Source organism: Mycena indigotica (assembly GCF_014461135.1).
Source record: "Mycena indigotica strain 171206Taipei chromosome Unknown Mind.scaff0013, whole genome shotgun sequence".
Lineage (NCBI taxonomy): Eukaryota > Fungi > Basidiomycota > Agaricomycetes > Agaricales > Mycenaceae > Mycena > Mycena indigotica.
Window position 1 is genome coordinate 383903 of NW_023503012.1, and position 18223 is coordinate 402125.

General features: G+C 55.2%; 8 protein-coding genes across 8 annotated transcripts; 5 read left to right on the top strand and 3 right to left on the bottom strand.

Moving 5' to 3' along the window:
* Positions 1–33: 33 nt before the first annotated feature.
* MIND_01261000 (uncharacterized protein) lies at positions 34–2092 on the bottom strand (the record flags this gene model as incomplete). Its single annotated transcript, XM_037369093.1, has 6 exons — positions 2004–2092; positions 1870–1944; positions 1756–1812; positions 1670–1702; positions 1538–1609; positions 34–1480 (listed from the first exon to the last, which is right to left on the bottom strand). Exons 1-6 carry the CDS (start codon positions 2036–2038, stop codon positions 34–36), a joined length of 1719 nt encoding a protein of 572 aa, XP_037214299.1. The 5' UTR covers positions 2039–2092.
* A 674-nt stretch (positions 2093–2766) lies between these two features.
* Positions 2767–4249, bottom strand: MIND_01261100 (uncharacterized protein; the record flags this gene model as incomplete). The annotated part of the gene is made up of 2 exons (XM_037369094.1): positions 2767–3866; positions 3922–4249. The coding sequence occupies 2 exons, from the start codon at positions 4247–4249 to the stop codon at positions 2767–2769; spliced, it is 1428 nt and encodes a 475-aa protein (XP_037214300.1).
* Positions 4250–5181: 932 nt separating this feature from the next.
* MIND_01261200 (C2H2-type domain-containing protein) lies at positions 5182–6725 on the top strand (the record flags this gene model as incomplete). The annotated part of the gene is made up of 3 exons (XM_037369095.1): positions 5182–5327; positions 5380–5720; positions 5779–6725. 3 exons carry the CDS (start codon positions 5182–5184, stop codon positions 6723–6725), a joined length of 1434 nt encoding a protein of 477 aa, XP_037214301.1.
* A 646-nt stretch (positions 6726–7371) lies between these two features.
* On the top strand, positions 7372–9011 carry MIND_01261300 (uncharacterized protein; the record flags this gene model as incomplete). Its single annotated transcript, XM_037369096.1, has 5 exons — positions 7372–7432; positions 7482–7922; positions 7977–8840; positions 8894–8934; positions 8994–9011. 5 exons carry the CDS (start codon positions 7372–7374, stop codon positions 9009–9011), a joined length of 1425 nt encoding a protein of 474 aa, XP_037214302.1.
* A 965-nt stretch (positions 9012–9976) lies between these two features.
* On the top strand, positions 9977–11015 carry MIND_01261400 (Hydrophobin 2; the record flags this gene model as incomplete). The annotated part of the gene is made up of 4 exons (XM_037369097.1): positions 9977–10192; positions 10243–10634; positions 10685–10879; positions 10931–11015. The coding sequence occupies 4 exons, from the start codon at positions 9977–9979 to the stop codon at positions 11013–11015; spliced, it is 888 nt and encodes a 295-aa protein (XP_037214303.1).
* Positions 11016–11503: 488 nt separating this feature from the next.
* MIND_01261500 (uncharacterized protein) lies at positions 11504–12950 on the top strand (the record flags this gene model as incomplete). The annotated part of the gene is made up of 5 exons (XM_037369098.1): positions 11504–11592; positions 11648–11773; positions 11827–11999; positions 12050–12772; positions 12823–12950. The coding sequence occupies 5 exons, from the start codon at positions 11504–11506 to the stop codon at positions 12948–12950; spliced, it is 1239 nt and encodes a 412-aa protein (XP_037214304.1).
* A 130-nt stretch (positions 12951–13080) lies between these two features.
* MIND_01261600 (BTB domain-containing protein) lies at positions 13081–14444 on the bottom strand (the record flags this gene model as incomplete). Its single annotated transcript, XM_037369099.1, has 3 exons — positions 13268–14444; positions 13193–13215; positions 13081–13137 (listed from the first exon to the last, which is right to left on the bottom strand). The coding sequence occupies exons 1-3, from the start codon at positions 14433–14435 to the stop codon at positions 13081–13083; spliced, it is 1248 nt and encodes a 415-aa protein (XP_037214305.1). The 5' UTR covers positions 14436–14444.
* Positions 14445–14754: 310 nt separating this feature from the next.
* MIND_01261700 (Fe2OG dioxygenase domain-containing protein) lies at positions 14755–16267 on the top strand (the record flags this gene model as incomplete). The annotated part of the gene is made up of 3 exons (XM_037369100.1): positions 14755–14900; positions 14946–15220; positions 15276–16267. Exons 1-3 carry the CDS (start codon positions 14767–14769, stop codon positions 16265–16267), a joined length of 1401 nt encoding a protein of 466 aa, XP_037214306.1. The 5' UTR covers positions 14755–14766.
* Positions 16268–18223: the final 1956 nt, after the last annotated feature.

An 18223-nucleotide genomic window follows, 5' to 3' on the forward strand; every position in this document is an offset into this window, starting at 1 on the left:
ATTCCCACCATGATATTCTAACAGAGCAAATACTCACTGTCCGATAGGCATTCTGGTAGTCCGCGTACTCTTTGGTCGCCCGCCTCCTGGCCGCATATTCCCTTGCCTCAGCATACTCCGACTTCGCCGCCATCGCTGCGCCTCGACATCCCATACTACACCATACGCCCAAGGCCCTTTTTGTGGCAGCGGCGGAAGAGTCCGAATTGCGCGCTTGGGTGTTGGCTCTACCGGGCTCGGAGGAAGGAATGAAGGGGCAGGAACCTGAATCGGTTCGTCATACTCCGACCTTTCTGCATCGTCCCTTGTTGAAACGTCCTCCGCAGGTTGTTCTGCCTGGGCGTCGCTGAAGCTTATTGGCCAGCGTGGGCTTGGCTCGGGCGACCACAGAGTTCCATTATGTTTTCGAGCCCCCGACTTTCTGCTCTCAACGCGCGAGCTCAGATCCAACTGCAAGAACGGATGGGGATTTGGGAGAGCGGGGATTGACGCTTCACCCATGGAACGTGTCCGCTCCCGCATTGCTAGACCAGAATTGGCACTCGTTCTTCTTGACCTAGTTGTGGTGCCAAGAGTTGCAAGCGTGCCGAGCGACGATCTTGAAGCTGGCCTTGCAGGCATACCAGGCGACGCCTTCGGCGCAAAACTGAGACCCTTGACAAGCCTTTGGACATGCTGGATCTCATTCGAGGATGTGGGAGAAGAATGCGAGTTGGTACCAGTGGATTGGGACTGGGTCCGCCGTAGATTGGGTAATGTGGCCCGTCTTGCAATCGCCATGGACACTGGCCGGCTGGGGCTGGGTCCAGGGTTTGCCAGCGCGGCGGTGGCGCTGCTCAAGTGCAAGGTCATCATCGTCGTCATTGTGCCAAGTGACGACCGTGATGCTGGGCGGGATTCGGTGTTGCCAGCGGTGCGTGGAATAAAACTCAGTCCACGTTGAAGACGTTGGACATGATGAATGTCGCTTGGACTGGAGGGGTCGGAGGGCGAAGAGTGCGTGTTGGTGTGAGTATTGGTTGATTGGGATTGTGTTCTACGGAGAGCACTGGGCGAGGTCGAGGAAGTTCCAGACTGAGTCGGAGTCTCCTTTATTCGGAGTTGTGGAAGGGAGGGTCGGTGGATAATTGGAGGTGGGGGCAACTCCTTGTTGACAATCGTGCGGAACGCATTGCCCCGGGGGGGAACGGGCATTCCTGTAGAGGCAGAGAAAGCTGCGACGCCATTGCTAGGCATGGTGATATCAAGAACAGTACGTCCCGTCGTTTGGGTGTCTATAGTCCCAGTTCTTGTGGTTTTGACTTGTATTTGACCAACAGACGAGGGTAGTAACCGGCTGTGACCCTTCTCTGCATCGACGATGACCTGTTTCTTCCGTCTTTGTGTCCGCACAAAGCTGAAGATGAGTCCCATGACGAGAACAACAAGGACAACGCCGACAATGACACTTGCGAGCAAAGCTGGTGATTCTGCGACGTTCCTAAACGGGGCCTCTTAAGCAGCGGACGGGCAACGAAAGAGCGATGACTGGACGCACGAAGACGATCTCGATGTCAGCCTTGATCTCGACGGCGCTGGTACACCACCTATCGTTGTCGAGTTTCGTCGTCTTGGAGGACATTGTGAGCATCAATACCGCCGTGTGCTGATACTAATGCATCAAACTTACCTTAGATTAAGCATGACCTTGGACAGATTCGGGCTGTGAGCGCACGGTAAGTCTGGTTCTCGCGATGCGGGTTAAGGTCAACACACGCTGATGCACTGGCAAAGGCTTGCATGGAATGGAGGGGTGACGTTTGGGGCTGGGTGCTGCAGAAATGCGATTAGGAATAGGTTGGTGCGCGACAAAAGGGTCATGCGGCTCACAGCGTAGAAGGCGAAGAAGGCTCACCGGCGGCTGAAGAAGGGAAAATAGCAAAGCGTGATAGGATAGACATTAAACTGTTTCGACCAGCCCTGTTAGATCGCCACGTGAGACGAGCTGGACAGCAGGAACTCACAGGTGAGTATGTTCCAGGTCATTCCTTTCCACCATGGGGCAGGACGACCGGAGCGCGGTAAGGCAGGCAATGGAGGGAGGAGAAGGATGAGACCAAGCTGGGCGACGGCCGCTGTCGAGTGGATATATAGGGCCGCTATCAGCAAAGACGTTCTATTCTCATGCACACTTGTCAACCGTCATGCGCCGGCGATGAACCGGGGTCGATCACGGAAACGGGGGAGATCGTAAGCATGAGGGGCGATGGATTTGCGGGAGAATGAAAAGGGCGGTGCGCAAGGGATCTGATCTGCGACGAAGATGGACGCGACGAGCGACAACGGTTGCCAGCTGATTCGGTGTTGGCAGTAGGATCGCCCCACATCATTCCGCGGCTCGTTGCAGGACAAGAATCCCGAACAGATTGATCAATTGACCCGGCCACTGCCACCCGACAACGTCAATGATGGCGCATCACGATCCGTCGATGCGCCTCATAACCTTTGTGGTGGTCGTTAGTGAGTCAACTCGAAGGCTTGACCTCTCTCGTGCGGAGCCAGCTGTACCTATGTGCTTTCGAAGCCACGCGACTGCCAACTACGAGTTAATCCAGTTTTCTCGGTAAGAAGAAGTGCATCACGTGGCCGCGTCTTTCCAGCACATACTTATTGATTTCGGACTCCAGGACCAATAGCCAGTGCTGGAGGATTATAAACTATCATTATCCATGTATAAAGTATGATAACATAACCCCCTTATATCTTAATATACCAAGCATTTCTTTTTCATCGTAGCTCTCGCAAAGAGCTAATGACATCCCGGATGTCGCGTCGATTCCACTCCCCGTACCAGCTCTGGTCAGCTCCCCGCGCGCTCTTGGGTATCTGAGCAGAAGGAAGGTATTCCGCACGCAGCACTGCTGAAGTCCTCTCAGGTTCAACAGCCGCATCCTTCACGAAAAAGTTCTGCGGTATAGGCAGCGCTCGCGAGACACCATGTGCTTCGGACTGGGTCGTCATCAGCTCCGAGTCGTGATTTTCCGAGTTTGTAGAGCTTGCAAAGCTCGATATACTCCACCGTCGCGAATGCCCAACTTGTTTCGTCAGTCTGGCTGGGGAGCGCGGTGGTCGGATGGGCGGTAGGGTGGCGGAGGGTCGCATTGGAATTGGGGGATGCGCAAGCGGAGCGGCAATAGGCGGAGACAGCGGCAGCCTTGGAGGAGGAGGTGGCATATCCGAAACCCCGAAACCCAGCGTTTTGGCCAGCTTGCTCAAGCTGCCAGACCGTTTTAATTTGACGGGCCTGTCCTCTTCCATCGTCCAATCCTTATTTCCTTCTCGCACGTCAGCTTCGATATCCTGGCCCAACGTCGACTGGTACTTGGCCGCTGCCTTAGCCATCCCCGTAACGGGCACCGGATCAGCGAACTCGAGAAGACTGCTGACGGTAGAGTCCACAGTGTCTGTTCGTTCGAAGGCAACTCCAGTCTTCTGGACTGGCGTCACAGCTGGCGTCATGGTAGCGCTCGAGCTCGAGCCTGAGCTGGGATCACGGGACATGCTTCGACGAGACGGTGGGATATCGAGCTGCAGCCGAGTAGGCATCGGAGGATACGCGGAGTCATTGAGGAGTGTGTGTGAATGGCCTGGTACTGGGGTCTCATGTCGTTCACTGTCTAGTGACGGCCGCGAGCGCGAACGAACCAGCACTGCGGGTTTACTCCGGGTTTTATAGCTATTTGACCGCTTTATTGGCGGGGGCAGCTGGTCGTTTACGGGTGGTATAGGTGGAACTGGCGGAGGCGGAGTATGGGAGATGCTTGATGACCGACTTCGACGGAGGAGACGAAGAGAAGAGGTAATGGGAGACGCTAGCGATTTTCTGTCTACATACAGAAAGAGTACTTTAGAGAACAAACACACAAGAAAGACATAGCGCACCATGGTCGTGACGGGATGATTTGGTAGAGTTGGTGTCTGATGACTCTGTCGAATGGAGCGAAAGGGTTGTCTGCGATGCAGCCAGACTCGTCAAAACTGGCTTTGCTCGGGTATTTGGCGAGGGGTCGCGTGAGGCTTTGGCGGCTCTCCTTTTGCTCTTGGATGGAGGGACGAACCCTGGTACTTCGGCATAGCCATGGGCAAAGTTCGCTGGGAGTGCACCGACGCGCCACATTGTAGCAGAAGAGGTGGTGGTGGCTTGGGAAAGAGGGGAATTAGACAGTGGATTGTGGTTTTGCGATGACGCGAGTGACTTCGAGAACAGCATGCCAAGATGCTGCTGTTGGTAACAGGACGTGGATGGGAATCATCCGTTGCTGGGGACAAGCGGCAATAGTAGACACCGTGGCGACCGTCGTTCAGTCGTCGAGGCACATGCCCTAAAACCCGAGGCCCTACATAGTTGCTTCGTTGTTGAATCGGTGCTTCTTGCAAAGCTTCTTGTGTTTTACACATATGAAGAAATACAGTGCACAATCTAGTCTAATGGTCAGACATCGCCTTCATCTAACAAGGTGTGTGCCTACCTTGTAACTTGGAGTTACAGCTGTCGATGGAAAGCTGGATGGTAAGCAGTGTCACGGTCATTTGGCGTCTGCCAGTTGGTTAGGGCTAAGAATATGAGAGCGTCAGCGGGACGGACCTACGGGAATAGTGCTATCGCCGACCAAGCATTTGAGCATAAGCGTGAGAGCATGGTTTGAGGTCGTCTTGTCCCTTCCCCAACCCTTGGTTTGGACGCGTTTCGTCGACGACCATGGCATTGGACGATACGAATCGTCGGCCAAGGAGTTGAACGTTGATCGAGATGCGCAAGTGTCACAGGACACGTGGAGCCGTCACATCCCCTGTCATTGGGCATGACTCACTTCATCGAGCATGATTTCTGCGGTCATCGTTGTTGGCTGCTGTTCCCCAAGCTCTATCTTGGCCTCCTCTTCTTGTGATGAATCGAACGGAAAAATCTCTCACTGGCACTCAAGCTTCTTCGGAGCCACAACCGATGGATGTCACAGGCCTATCGTCTCATTAAGCCACCTCGAGGACGACAAACACTCTGTGGACATGAAATGTGGACGACTATCCGTGGGAGACGATGATGACTCACAGGACGATCGCTCGAACTCCTTTTCGGATAAGTAGGGGCCGCGTAACTCTTTTTTCCCCCTTTGACGCACACGACAGAGTGGCCACGAAGAGATGCCTGGGACGTGGACCAGCGCCGACCATCTCGAAATCTTGCGGAAGTCGCTCAAGGACGCCGTTCCTTACACATGTGGCATGCATCCTGTGAGCAAGGAGCAGTTGGGACTCTATTTTAGCACAGATGGCGGGGATGGAGCGCGGTATGTCGTCTAGTTTTCTCTCTCTTGGTCCCGAAATGCTGAAATGCGATAGATATATTGACTTCGCAAGTTTGAAGGACGATGCCCCGCTTGAAGCTCTCGCAGCCGCCTGCGACAAGGCCACTTTTGGCTCTGACTCCGGAGACGTCTTTGACGAAACATATCGGAAGGCGGGCAAGCTAGATACGGACAAGTTCTCAACACGCATTGACATTGTTTCATCGGGGCTTCTGGATGCTGTCGCTCAGGACCTTCTTGTCGAGTTCCCCAAGATATTTGCTGCCAAAGTGGGAGGAAAGGTCGACGAGCAAGCAGAACCCAACCCTGAGGTGGCCCATCCGCTGACACCGGAACGTGTGTTGCGTGCCGAAATGTACAAGCTGAATGTATACGGTGCGTTATTGTATGACCACCAATCGATTGACTCACTTTTTTTTGTTTGTCTTGACAGGTCCGGGGTCGTTTTTCAAGGCTCATAAAGATACACCTCGAGGAGAAGATATGGTCGGGTCGCTTGTCATAATCTTGCCGACACTGCATAAAGGCGGAGCGCTAGTACTGGAACACGGAGAAGGTCGTTGGACATTTGATTCCTCCAACCGACTCGACCAACATCGGGAATCATACCCAGAAACTCCTGCTGTCGCATACATCGCTTTCTTCAGCGATGTTGTCCACATTGTCGAGCCTGTGGTGTCAGGCTTCCGGGTCACCCTCACTTATAACCTCTTTTTGTCTCCTTCGACTTCAAGTTCTTCGATCCACAGAATCACCCCTGCCGCCGAGCTCGCTTGCGAAACTTCCCTCCGCGCATTGTTGTCCGACCCTACTTGGTTCAAAGAGGGAGGGCATATTGCATTCGGCCTCTCTCACCAGTACCCGATTCCTCGTGATTCGGGAGACAGACATGTCATGCTCAAGCCAGAAGTCCTCAAGGGGGCCGATGCCAGACTCAAGAATGCTGCGCTGCGGGCAGGTCTTGCTCCTCGATTGCGGCTAATATACCGCGTCGACGAGTACGAAGAGATTCACGAAGGATGGCCGCAGCGGCTTGTCGTGCTTGATGATGTGGCCGACATGAGTTACTTCGATGCCGATGAGGGATTCTCATCCGTCGAGATTGAGGAGCAAGGCGAAATACTGAAAAATTTGAATGGCGATGGGACTGACGCGGTTCGGCCGGCGACACCTGGGGACCGATACGAATATCGAAGAGCACCGAAAGCTTTACCCATCGGCGTATACTGGGCCACTCCTCCAACTTGGATGAATCAAGCCAAGTCATCCTACACGGCAAATTACGGCAATGACTATTCGGAAGATTGTGTCTATGGAGACGCGGCACTTTTCATAGCGATTCCGCCGGCGACGGATGCCTCGCGTTGCATCATGGAGTAGGATTTACCGACTTGTACACATAAAGCTGCGATTTCGCAAATAACATCCTGATGGGAATCTTATCTACGAGCAGTGATACCATCATCTCTCTGTGTCACACCGCACGTGTTTTTAACCCTTCTCCGTCCGCCCATCATGGCAAACAAATAACAGATTCTTCGAGGTACGCCGTTCGACATGTTTGCTCCGCCTTCTCGATCCGTTGAATAGTTGAATCCTCCGCGCACATAAAAAGTCCGGCCGCTGAGTCTAATGTTGGTGCAAAAGGGCTTGGCATAGTGGCGCGTGATCTGGGGTCAACAATCTGGAAGCGACAGCGAGCGGGGCAGCTGAGAACGAGGCTACTGGAGTGTTGCCCCGTCGGCTGGGAAAGGCTGTCCGCGATGATAGGGTGCGTCCAACACGCCATTCTTGTTTTTCCGTTCCGTATAATGGAACCTAATAGAACGCGCAATATGTTGTCTGCAAAACTTCTGCCAGTGGTGGACCCAGAGCGCATTCTGTGGACGATCTTTCGGAAGCATTGACGAATTAAAGGTCATCCACCCCACAACTCCAAGCATTCTTTCCGCATACTTGCCGGACATTATCCTTGCTCAAGTTAAAAGATGGATTGGCCGCGATTGCTCCCGGACGCAGATTCACGATGCTTCACATTCTCGCTGGATTCCTCGCGTTGACCGGACTGGGAAATGTTGCAGCTCAATGTACGCTTCTGTTCTGACCGTTGCTCTACCCAGTCTAACTCGCACAAAGCATGCCCGACCATCCCTTCACTGAGCTCTTACAACTCTGCAACACTTCAGGATCCATTTACTTTCGCTTCTGGCGCTAAGGTTGTCACGAAGGCTGACTGGGCATGCCGCCAAAGCGAAATTAGCACGCTCCTTCAGCAAGATGAGCTCGGCGCGATGCCAGCCGACCCACAATCCGTGACGGCGACGTTCTCCGGCAGCACCCTCTCCATTACCGTTACCGACGGCGGTAAGACCCTCACCTTCGCGCCAACGATATCCTTCCCCTCGTCTGGGACCGCACCATTCCCGGCGATCATTGGCATTGGCGGAATTGCGATCCCATCTCCGGCAGGCGTTGCAGTTATCAATTTCAATAACGACGAAATGGCAGCGCAGGTCAACGGGTCGAGTCGCGGCCAGGGCAAGTTCTTCCAGATGTATGGCACGAATCATTCCGCAGGTGTGTTGGGTTATATCTTGTTTTTCCTATTCTTGCCTATTCACTCGTCTTCAGGTGCTATGATGGCGTGGGCTTGGGGCGTACGGCGTATTATGGATGCATTAACGAAGACCTCTGCCGCTCGGATTGACGTTACTCGCGTTGCTGTCTCGGGTTGCTCCCGCAATGGCAAAGGCGCACTCGTTGCCGGTGCCTTTGACCCGCGTATTGTGCTCACCATCCCACAAGAGTCTGGCTCTGGAGGCACAGACTCCTGGCGAATCTCTGACTCCATCCTGAAGAATGGTACTAGCACTCAGACAGCCTCGGAAATTATTGGCGAGAACGTCTGGTTCTCGACTCTGTTCAACACATACGCCCAGTCTTCAGTTAACAAGCTGCCGTTCGACCACCACCTGCTTATGGGCCTTGTTGCGCCACGCGGACTCTTCGCCATCGACAATGTCGGATATGCCTGGCTTGGGCCATTCGCCAGCTATGGCGCTTTGGTTTCTGCGCGGACGATTTGGACGGCATTGGGTGTACCCACGAACATGGGCTTCTCGCAATCCCCCGACCATCCTCATTGTTCTTTCCCGTCATCACAACAGACACAGCTCAACGCCTTCATTAACAAGTTCCTGTTGAACCAGTCGTCCGCCAACACCAACATCACCGAGACGTCGGGCGGGTACTCGTTCGCGATTCCCAACTCCCAGTGGGCACCATGGACGCCGCCAGCCTCGCTTTCGGGCTCTTCGGGAAGCTCATCGACGACGGTGGGGACAACAACAAGCGCTGGAACCACGACTTTCGACTCGAGCACGCCCCCTGCGAGCTCTTCGACGACGCCGGTTACCTCGCCGTCAAGCACCCCGACTGGAAAGACTGCGAATCATTGGGACCAATGCGGTGGACAGGGATGGACGGGGGCGACATGTGAGTCTATTTATTTTTCCAATTTTCGCGACTCGGACTGACGCCTTGTAAAGCATGTGTAGCACCTTATACCTGCACTTCCCTCAATCCTTATGTGAGCACTCTGCTTTTTCTAATGATAAATATGGCTAATAGGCTCGTTTTTTTTTCTAGTACTCTCAATGTCTCTGAGCATCCCTAAAATATTTCACGATTGTGACGCGTTCAAGTTGGAGCGAATCAGTAGTGATTCACTGGCTTTGGCTTCAGGCCAAAAAGCCATGGCTTTTTGGCTTTGGTACCAAAGCCAAGCCAGGGCCAAAATTTTTGGCTTGGGTGGCTTTTGGCCTGGCTTGACCTTAACCCGGCAAAAGCCAAGCCAAAGCCAGTGGCTTTGATCACATGATCATTTAAGTGCTGTGACTGATGTGATCAGCGGTGACATTTCCTTTTTTGAGTCTATGTATCTGTGCTTTTCCACCTGAGATTGCACTTTAAGCACTCTCATACTTGATAAACATTCAGTATCAACTTCTCAAGGGTTATTTCTCATGCAATATATTCATTTTTACCCATCATAACTGAGAATAATCCATGATGGAAAGCCATGGCCCAGGCCAAAGCCAAGCTTAGGCCAGGCTAAAGCCACACCTTTTGGCCTGGCCTATATATATACAATGCCAAGGCCACTGAAAGCCGGGCCAAAGCCATGGCTTTCAGGCCAAGCCAAGGCCAATGAATCACTACGAATCAGCATATGAATAAGATCCTTCTATTATTTCATACAGATCTGGAGTTGGAAAGCCTCCGCGCGCGGGTGCACTGAAAACAGAAATTCCAAATCAAGTGGACCATCAGTCGAGTTGATACGAATGATGAATGATGACGTGTTGGTTTCCGTCTTGTCTCGTTCTCCCATGTCGCTGTCGCTGAGCGTTTTCGGTCCCGCAAACGCCTGCCAGCCCATACAGCTTCTGAATGCCTGCTGTCCTTGACGCCACCGGGGAACACAAACTGTCGGCGGCACCTACGTCATCTCAGCACGCTGGAGAGTCAGTTCTGTATTCTAGTTCGATGCTTCGTTTGCCCCTGGGGTGCTGTGGAGTGGGAGGATATGTTGGACTTGGAAGTTTCAACAGAATGTTCTGCTGCTGCTGATGCATTCACAAGCTAACCGACCGACTGTTCGCATTCTGTGCGGTTCTAATGCGACCAATGGGATTAACGTTGGCTGGCTGGCAGCTAACGAAACTGTCTTTGGAATACGAGTAAGCGCTAAGTATGTGGTCTATTTTCTGCCTAACGTTGTTGATCCACCTCTCACAGACGAATTTCTGTTGTTACCAGACGGGAGCTCTTGGAGGTGCTCGAAGGTCGGCCCGGGTCTCTACCAGGATTGTCTAAGCTCTGATTTATGCACAAGGGCATTGTACCAGACAACTGCAAATCTATTTTTGCTGTCGCCGGCGGTACCAAGAAGTGGTGTCGCAGATGGACCTGCCGGGAGATACATATCCTCCCGCGGGATATTTGGCAGTGCGAATGTTCTCTGTTCAATGTTGGACACTCGACAGCCAGCCACCGACGTCACTGCAATTTTTTTTTTCAACGAAACGGTCAGCGTATTCGCTCGCGCTCAGAGACGACGGAGGTGCATTGTGGAGCTACTTCATTCTCTCTGTCAAGACTTGGTAGGCGAAGGAGGATAAAAGCTGGCCCCCTCTCCCCGTTGTTCTTCACTCCAACCACCCACCAGTTGAAGCAACTCTTCTCTCAGAAATGTTCTCCAAGCTTACCACTGTCTTCGCTCTTGCTGTACGGGACTTCTTCTCGCACTCGGGGTGCACTTGCTTACACTGTTTCAGACCCTTGCTGCCGCCGTCCCGTGGAACACCCCACCGGTCACTCCCCCGACCACCCCCCCTCTGCTGCAAGAGCGTCGAAAGCTCCGTCAGCAGCGCAGTCGGCGTCGTCGCCGGCCTTCTCGGTCTCGACCTCACCGGCCTTAACGTCCCCATCGGCCTGAGCTGCTCCCCCATCACCGTCGTCGGCAATAACTGGTGAGTCCAGACGTCTTCGTTCGCTGTACGACACTCACGAACTGGCTCCAGCGGCGACACCAGCGTTGTTTGCGATGCGCCACAGCAGGAGTGGGGCGGCCTCATTGCGATCAACTGCCTCCCGATTACCCTTTAAATATTGGATACCTGTATACCTCTAAGCACGAAAAGTATTGCCTAGCCGTGATTTTTTTGGTTGTGCGTGAGTAATAAGTCGGAAATCGGCCAAATCAGGCCGGTTATGCGCTAAATTCAAGGATGTTTCCTTTTTAGGCCATTTCCCGGCGTATCAGCATCGTGACTAATCACTCACATTTTCGTCTGCACTTCCACACTGCGTGTCCTTTGTGTCAAAGGTACTGTATCTCGAGGGCCTTTGTGCAGCCCAGCCACTGACATAGCCTCCGAGTCTTTCTACAGTCCAAGTTCTAGTGTCGCCAATTCTTCCCTTTGTCGAGATGCCTTTCATGTTCCAGTCAAAGCGCTGGGCTTAAGAAGGGCGAACTTGTGAGCGTCATGTCCCAGCTTTCTCCTCTTTCACTTATCCTCCACTTCAATACCCAACCTCGCCGCCTTCTCTCTCTCTTTTACTTATACTTACTTCCAACTTACGGCGGAACTTGAATGGAATTCGGCGACCGTTGGACCCAGTCGTCCACGGCACACACCAGCGCTGGCGCCGGTGTGGACTCTTTGCATCCCGCCTGGCCGCGGTGCGTGCCGTTCTGCTTCTGCCTGTCGCGGCTGCTTACGGGAGATTCGGAACAGGGCAGAAACTAGTACTGCTACTCTTGCGGCCCATGACGACAACGACGACGACTTCGACTGGTCCGAGTGGCTGAGCGAAGAAGGCTTACGGGCTGTCCTCGGGGAGGCGGATGAGGGACTGTCTTCGTACGTCGTCTGCGCTTCCACTGATTTTGCGTGTGCTGACGATGCTGATGCAGTGACCTGGAGGGATATGGCAATGACAATTCGCCCAGCAGGCCGGAGGCTCGATTTGGACATGGCCACAACGAAATGCCTGCCGCACACGAGCTTCCGGCGGGAGTCGAAGATCCAGCTACGGATGGCAAACGCCTGGCTGCGATGGAAGACGCTCACCGTAAAGAGTGCGACCGTGCGTGATTCAGCGCCCTTTTCGTTTGCCATGATTGACCCGATTCCAAGTTACCTCTGCCTCAACGAATTCAGACAGCGTGAAGATGGGGCACGACAACATCTCTGCAACGACATACACCAATCTCCGCCCAGCGACTCCGCAACGCGAAGGAACCCATGGGGGAGTACCAGAAGATGAGCATCCTGCCAGAGGGGTCGACTATTCGTCGGGCTTTTCTTCACCATTGACACCTCTACCTCCGACTCCTCCGGCCCTTCGAGTTTCTTTCTCTCTGCCGGTGCCTCAGTCGAGTGATCCAGCACCGACAGGCCCATACCGCCACTCGCTACCCATCGGGGCCTTCCCGCCGGGGCTTTCCCGCGGCAAACTTGCGGCCAGCATTTGGTCGGAGCTGGAGCCGTGCATAGTGGCAAAAGACAGCCCTGGCACGGTCTTGTTTGCGACCATTGCATTGAACGCATTCCGGGGCACTCACCCGTATGCTTTTGGCCCGGCGCCGGCAGGTGCTGGGCAGCGGCAGAGGGAGGAGGAGGACGTCACGAAGCTCATTGCAGCGGCAACTCAAGTCCTGTCATCGTTGGAGGGAGGCGGGGATGCGGGTGCGAGCGCGGCTGCGACTAGCATGAGCGCTTCGGGAAGCGGTGAGCAAGCAGGAAGACGCCGCGGAAAGGAAAACGCGGGACCGACTCGGATGTTGGAGGAGGAGACACCGTATGTCAGGAAATTGAGGCCCCGGAACGGCCGCCGGGCTGTCGGCAGCGATAGTGCCGGTAAGCAACAGGAGCAACGCTCACGACGATAGAGTGACTGTCGTGCCCAGTTCTCACTCACTTGTATCGGAACGTAGTTCATCGCAGGGCGGAATTGGAAAGAACCGATGAGGCAAGGAGGAGAAAAAGACGTGAGCGTCGTGCTTGGGCAAAGCCGATGATCCCGTTATATCTCTAGATATTCCACTTAGTTTCTCATCCATTTACAAGTTACAGTAGTCGTATCGCATAAGTATACGTATCTATATAATATCTAAAGTATCTCTCTCTTAGATAGAGATATTACATAGATATACGTATAGTACTCTCTATTGGTCTTTCAGTATTTCATCATGATTTGTAGAGTTGAACACATGATAGAACAACTGTGAAAGCGTTCAAGTAAACACCTTGAAGCTGCCAAGCTACGGTCTATCTCACCACCATCCTAGCCACATTCGAATCTGCGCAACAGAAATCAGTTTCGAAAGCCTTCGTTGTCCAATCACAACTCACCCAACCACGCATCCACCTTATCCACCTCGCCCGCGACCGCCTCGGCCCACATTCCCAAATGGCTCGGTGCCCACTGCGCACACAGCCTGCACCGCCGCACGACCTTCTCGACATCGTCCCCCAGCGCTGCCAGCGGCGCCGTCGGCCGCTCGTCCACCGCGTGTCGTCCCATCCAACCGAGCAGCGCGCCCTTCGCGGCGAGCGCCTTCACGTGCTCCTCGAACCACGTGGCCGGCCGCGGGAAGATGCTGCACGCGAGCGGCGTGTCCGCCCCGATCGTGACGAGGTTCCGCTTTTGGAAGGAGGTGTGCGAGGAGAGACACGTCGCGGCGTGGCCCTCGGGCTGCCACCAGACGAAGACGACTGGCTGGTTGGGGGCCTGGGGCATAAACGGTTGTATCATCCCAGGATTCGGGTTGAGATTTTGAGCGGGAGCGGGATTCGGGGCAGCGCTGGTTGGAACCCACCGAAAATGCCCCGGTATAAGCCCTATCGGGTCCACCTCCTTCGGCCGATACCCCGTCTGGACCTTCACCACCTCCTTCAGCGCCAGCCCAAACCCGCGCACCAAGCGCTCGATCTCGCGGCCCTGCGGCCACGTCAGCATGCCCATCTCCGGAAACTCTTCCGTGTTCCCCACATCACCTGACCGCGCCACAACCCGCAGCGCGGTCTGGGCGGCAGAGACATACCCGCAGAGCAGCGCGACGACGAACATCCGCAGTGGCGGCAGCGGATTCGCGGCCCCGACGCGCATGAGTTCGAGCATGTCACGTGGGGCGGAAGACGAGAAGTGGCTGTCGAGGGCCGTGAACTGGTATTTGTCGAGGGCCTGCTGCACGGGGATGAGCGTGTCGATGTTCTTGAGGGTGATCGTGGGTTTCGGCAGCGTGGGACGGTAGGCAAGCTTGAGCACGCGCAGGAGCACCCCCTTGGGCTCCGTCAGCTGGAGCACGGGCAGCCCGTCACGTGTTGGGGAGTCGGCGGCGGCAGACGTGTGTGGCGAGGTGAGGAGGTCGCTGAAAAAGTCGGACGCGGCAGCGAGCGTCTGTTTGTGCACGAAGAAGTCGACTGGGTCCGAGGAGCGCAGCACAAAGTCCGCGGGGCCCACATCTGGCTGGGCGTCCAGCGAGGAGAACGGCGCCGGGGCAGTCGCAGGGGAGGACATGGAAGTAGGAGGCAAGGAAGACGCGTGGGAGACGGGAGCAGATCATGAGTCAATAGGGTGATGTCATCCCACAGGCCCCGCACGTGAGCGTTTGTTGATCAAAATGTTCAACCTGTGTTTTAATAATTTAGAAGGTTGAATGAAATCCAGGAGGGACCTTCGGAAGCATCTGAAATATCCCGCGTCAGCAACAAGCAAGGAGTCGCTCAGCATCAGGAATGGCAACTTGAACACGAACATGTGAGCTTTGAAATTGGCAACGCGTTTGATGGTCGGATGATTACCCAATGCCGTGACTTTCGTGACTCACCCTTTCTTGTCGACGACCACCATGCCGGGGACATGGACCGCCGCGGAGCACATCGGCCTGCTCAAGGAGTCGCTCCAGGCGTCCATACCCTACACCAGCGGCGTGCAACGCGTCCGCAAGGAGGATTTGGGCGTCTTTTATCGGGGGCCAGTTGAGTAAGGGGCTTCTTCAGTTCCGCATACGTTACTGAAGCACTGAAGACTGGGATATATTGACTTCAACGCCCCGTCCGAGCAGGAGCTGGTGCGGCTGGCGGAAGCGTGCCAGAAGGCGACGTTTGGCGCAGAGAACGGGGACGTGCTCGACGAGACGTACCGCAAGGCCGGCAAGATGGACGTGAAAAACTTTGCGGCGAGGCTCGACTTGGCGTCGACTGGGATCCTGGATGCGATCGCACCGGACTTGCTCATCGGCTATGAGGCTGACGAAGATGAGAGTGTGTTGAGGGCAGAGATGTACAAGCTGAATGTCTATGGTGTGTCGTTGCCACGGTTGTGCTGTGTGCAGTTTTACTGATGCCAGCCACACAGGCCCCGGCTCGTTTTTCAAGGCTCACCAAGACACACCTCGTGCAGCCAACATGATCGGCTCGCTTGTCGTTGTCCTTCCAACAGACCATGAGGGAGGGATGCTGACGCTCTCGCAAGACGGCTCAACCTGGATATTCGACTCCGCCCGCCAACTCGAAGCGCACCGTGACTCGCCCATGGTAGCCTATATCGCGTTCTTCAGCGACGTCACGCACACTGTCGAGCCAGTTGTCTCTGGCTACCGCGTTACCCTGACGTACAATTTGTTCTTGACGCCGCGTTCAGCCACAGGACCAAACAACAGGCTCGTGCCCCCGCCAGAGCAAGCCTGCGAGACTTCACTCCGGGCATTGCTCGCGGACCCGAAGTGGTTCCCCAAGGGCGGGCATCTGGCGTTCGGGCTGACACATCAATACCCGATGCCCCACCCACAGAAGCCCTCGGACAACGACGACGACGACGACGAAATGTACGTCGATTCGGACTCCGACTCGGAGCGCGGGCCGGAAAAGAGCCGTGTGACCGGCCCGCTGCTCGACACCGCATTGCTCAAGGGCTGCGACGCGCGGCTCCGCAATGCGGCCGTCCGGGCCGGGCTCATGCCGCGCATTCGGCTGGTATACCGCACCCGGGAGCTGCGCCACAACGGAGAGCGCCGGTCCACGCTTGTGGTGATGGACCAGCAGGCGACGCTGCGCACCGTGGCCACGCCATATGACGACGGGCCGGACGTCGACACGGAGATCGAGCGACAGGGGACGTTGTTGACGGAGGTCGGCCCGGAGGGACGGAGGACTGCCACCAAGACCAAGACACCTGATCAAGGCTCCCGCAGGACGGAGCTGGTGCACTGGGTGACCCCGCGGGGCAGGCAGAACCGGGCCGAGAGCGGATTTGGCGGGTACATGGGGAATGAGTATGGCCAGGGTTGTGTCTACGGTGATGCGGAGCTGTTTATACGCATCCCGAAGGTAGGCGAGGAGGGTAGGTGAGGTGAAAGGACACTGGCAACCGACTAAGTCACTGCTACTAGTAGTATATTGTTTGCTAATAATTCTGCGAATTCGCAGTTCTATGATAACTCGAAAACTTGAGGAACAAGGCCCAGGTCGGATAGACGGTAGCGTCGCAGCTTTGAGGTGTTTACCAAGTTTGTATTCAGCTAGACAAACCATGATGGAACCTGAAGGACGGTCCGTGGTATCTTATTGCAGTGGAAAGACAGAGAGAAAGATACTAGTATAGTAATTATATAGATAGTATACTTATGCGACTCGGATGCGACTACTGGATGGGAAACTAACATGCTTAACGATCAAGCCATGTTAAGTATGGGTGGAATTGTACTACTAGTATAACGTTGGCCATTCTGGATCGGCTTCTGCAATGGCTGCACTGGCGAGCATCCCGAGTACAGCGAAGTTATAGTTGTCGACACCATTGTCGTGAGCGAAGTCGGCGGAGATCTGCGCGGGCGGCGAGGGATAGGTCACGCCAAACGGAACCGCGTTGTCATATTCCGAGTGGTACGATACGGGTGGCAAGACTGGTGCGCTGGTGGCAACAGGAAACTCGACAGGCGAGGACAGGTAAGCAGTGGGCGATGAGGCCTGTGACATGCTCAAATCTGAGCTGCTGGAGGCAGGGCTGCTGTGCATGCTAGTGTTCGCCGAGACAGGGAAGTGGGAAGAGGACGGAGCATAGTGATAGTTGCTTTGCGACCAGGCCGCGTTGCTATTGAAGTTACTATGTGAGTTGTAGTATCCTCCGGCCACTTGCAAGGGCAGTGGTGCTGCCGAGGAGGTCTGCTGAAGGTCGGAATGCATCGGCGGGGCGGGCGAGTGAAACGAGGAGCTTCTACTCGAGCTGCTGCTAGACCCGGGGCTCGTGCTGGCGGAGGCGTAGCCGTACATGTCGAAATCGTGACTTGAAGGAAGGTCCGAGAACCGGGGATCATCGACGAAATCGAGGTATGAATGGAAACCGTGTTGGACAAGGGCGGCGGGGGGATATGATGGCACGAGAGCTACTACAGGGGGAGACTGCTTTTGTTGCGTGAAGATGCGAGGCGAAGCGACAGGCGCGTTGACACCATAAAAATAGTCATCGGTCGCAGCGCCGGGATAGTTTGAGGGTCCAGCTGTGCCGTTGGAGTAGTCGTAGACGCCAAATTCTCCATTGTCGGACTCCTCCTCCTCCGCGCTGATATCACTGGCGCCGTCAATTGACGCGGATCGGCGGGCGGCCCGACCCTCTACGCTGCGGGGCACGTACTCCTTAGGGTGGTGCTTCTGTTCATGGTGGTTCATCCCCGCCGCGTCGCCCGTTCGGTGGATGCAGTATCTGCACGCAAAAGGCTTGGCCCCAGTGCTGAGAGGTCAATTAGCAGGGTGGCAAAGTGGGTGGCACGAAACGCACTGGCTATTTATGTGGGTCCGGAGCCCGCTCTCCTGCAGACACGCGACGGTACACCCTGGAAATGTGCATTTGAAAGACCTGTTCCGCTTCGATTAGACGGTGGAGATGGGTCACAGACAAGGGACGCACACTTCGAGGCGCTCGGCGGGCAGCAGGTGCGTGTTTTGGTGGCGCAGTAAATCTGTCCTTGTTTTAAATGACCAGTCGCAGCCAGGCTCGATGCACTGGTATTTGCGTTTTGGGAAGGGCGGCCGGCGCCCGCCCTTGCGTTGTTTCTGGGTTGGCTGGGCTCGCGGCATTGTCGATGTGGAGGGGACGAGGATATAATCACAGATGGGCAGTGGGCGGGGGGGGGCGGGGAGGTGGCAGACAAGCGGCTTGGGAAACCCTCCATCACCAGCAAGCAGCTTTTATACCCAATCCCCTCCCCAGCCGGATTGCTTGATGAAATTGCCTGTTCAGGCAGCGCCACTCTCGCCACTCGCGCAGAATCGCCATATGTGGGGCTGGCCGGCGACAGCCTTTGTGCT